Below are 2261 nucleotides of genomic sequence, written 5' to 3' on the forward strand. Positions count from 1 at the left end.
AATTCTGTGGTGATGAAAGACCCCATCCCTCCAGCCTATGGTCTGGCCTCAGGCTCAGGAGTCATCATCTGCATAGGTCCCTATCTGAAGTTATCCACCCCCCCCCACCCCCTCATCCCCAGTGCCTGGGGCACTCTAGGCCTGTTTACTTACCACAGAAGATGTCACTCCTGCTGACAGAGAAAAGATACCTTTCCAGTTTGGGTTCACAGCCCAGCTTCTCCAGACGCTCATAGCAGCAGTCATGGGCATGGCAGCACCTGGAAGTGTCACCAGGGACTGGAGCCCAGGGGTCCAGGGCTCAAAGAGGCTTCAAGGAGACGTTAGCCCCCAATTTCTAGATGTCCCCCGCTCCTCCCTCCTCCCAGATACTCTCCCAGCTCCTCCATCCCCCAGGGAGGTCCCCGAGCTGCGCTGCCCGCTCACCAGTCCGTCTGGTCCACTGGCCAGTGGGAGCCACCGATGCCACAGTAGCAGCCATAGTCATTGTACTGCAGTGCCGGCTTACCCGTCATCTTCTCAATCATCACCCCAAACTGGACCAGGTTCCCCCAAGCCAGGGCCACTGCAGAGAGGGAGGGCAGAGGCCATCAGATCTCTGAGAGTCTCCTGAGGTCCCCTCCAATCTGAGTGCAGACATCTCTCGGATTGTCCAGCTAACCTCACCCACCCAAGCACCTCGCTGCTGGCAGCAATGCTGACTAATAATGTCTCTGTGACATCCCTGGCGCCTGGATCCCCCCCGTCCTCACCGCCATCTTGTCCGGGCACCCAGCGCCCCTCCCCCTCTCCTCTATCACCTCCCAGAATGCCCCCCACTGCTCCCCAAATGGCTCCTAAAGATCCCCGATGCCTCCCCCGGGGTCAGCCCCGACCCCCAGAAGCACCCTGTCCCCGCTGAGTCTCATCAGATGCCACTGGCTAGACTTCTTGACCACTTGGACTTCCCAGAATCCCTCCAAATCCCTCCAGAAATGGGAGCTGGGGCGGAGGTGAAGCATCGTGGCAGGAGCCCTCGTGTGTGCTGTCTGGGGTCCCTGCCAGCCCCTTTCCCATGTCCCCCGGCCTACCTAGACTGCGTCCTTCCTCCCTCTTCCCCCTCTCCAATGGTCACTGCTGGCTCAAGCAGAACTGACCTCAGGGTGACCCACCACATCCTCCCCAGGGCCAGACTCAGGGGCCTCCAGGGAGCTCAGGTTCCCAGCTGGAAAGGAGGAAGGGTGAAAGTCACAAAGGTCACTTACCCAGGAGGCAAAGGAAGGTCAGAAGAGGGGGAGGCTGCATCCTGGGGACAGGAGAGGTGAGCAGGGGTACAGGAGCCGGGCTGCAGGAGAAGGGAGAGAGCAGAGGCACCTCTGACCTCAGGGCACCTCCTCGATTCGTTAAATACAGGGGCCCTGTCCACTCCCCATCATTAACCCCTTAATGCTCAGTGACGCAATGATACTTCCAGGTCTGACACTTTGGCCAAGTTCCCAGGGGAGGGGCCGGCCTGGGGCTCTGCTTCCAGGCAGCTTGGGGAGGGGGGCAATCCATGGCTCTTTGTTCTCACTGCCGCCCCCCACCCCGCCCCCCATCACCTACCCTTTTCAGAAATCACCGTACCAGCTCCTTCGGACCGAGGTCTGAGCCAGAGGCAGCCGTGCTGGGCGCTTTTCCTTCTCGGTACCTTTTTCTTACCCCCATTTTACTGATGCAGTGACTGAGGCCCAGGAAGGCTGAGAAACTTAAGTTCACGTGGCCTGGGAGTGCCAAGTACCAAGTCCGTCCTGTTCCCCCGCCGCTGGCTGCTCCCACCCCTTGCCTCACCCCCCAGCCTCTGTGTCACCCAGAGGGAGAACACTGAGAGAAGCTTGACCATCGGCAAAACACCAGGGGTCGAAGGGTGACCTTAGGGACTTTTCTTTATTGTTCTTTCCTGGGCAGACTCCTACTTGTTTGACAAGCTGCAAAAATGACCCCAGATGTGAATTCTGTCTCCCCAAATTCTTGAGCCGTGGGGTAGTGTGGCTGCTGGAGAAACAGGCTCTGAGTCAGCTGGAAAACCCACATTCCAGCATGGACAGGAAACTTCCCTCTCCTTGATGTCACCTTAGGGGCTGGGCCAGGGAGACAGAAGCCCCCCTGGTCCAGCTCGTCCCCCAGGGAGAGCTGCTGTCCTCACTGTCAAAGGCATGGAGGAGAGGGCCCGGGTCTGTTGTGGTCAGAAATTTTAAAGTCGCACTGGTCACGGACTCACAGTGACTCATCCGCTGATTGCT

The 2261-nt window shown here is 58.9% G+C and overlaps 1 protein-coding gene across 3 annotated transcripts in view; it reads right to left on the bottom strand.

The window, feature by feature from the left end:
- The window catches only part of PLA2G2E (phospholipase A2 group IIE), a 5608-nt gene that overhangs the window by 2923 nt on the left and 424 nt on the right, over positions 1-2261 (bottom strand). The window contains exons 1-2 of one of the 3 annotated variants that reach the window (XM_023529122.1): positions 1891-2094; positions 1245-1324 (exon numbers count right to left, since the gene is read on the bottom strand). In XM_023529122.1, the coding sequence (XP_023384890.1) occupies positions 1245-1284 (40 nt within the window). In that variant the 5' untranslated portion in view covers positions 1285-1324; positions 1891-2094. Of the gene's footprint in view, positions 1-1244; positions 1325-1584; positions 1793-1890; positions 2095-2261 lie in introns of those variants that run through there. The other 2 variants (XM_023529119.1, XM_023529120.1) reach the window with 2 other exon arrangements.

Source organism: Pteropus vampyrus, unplaced genomic scaffold (genome assembly GCF_000151845.1).
Source record: "Pteropus vampyrus isolate Shadow unplaced genomic scaffold, Pvam_2.0 Scaffold36, whole genome shotgun sequence".
NCBI classification, from domain to species: domain Eukaryota; kingdom Metazoa; phylum Chordata; class Mammalia; order Chiroptera; family Pteropodidae; genus Pteropus; species Pteropus vampyrus.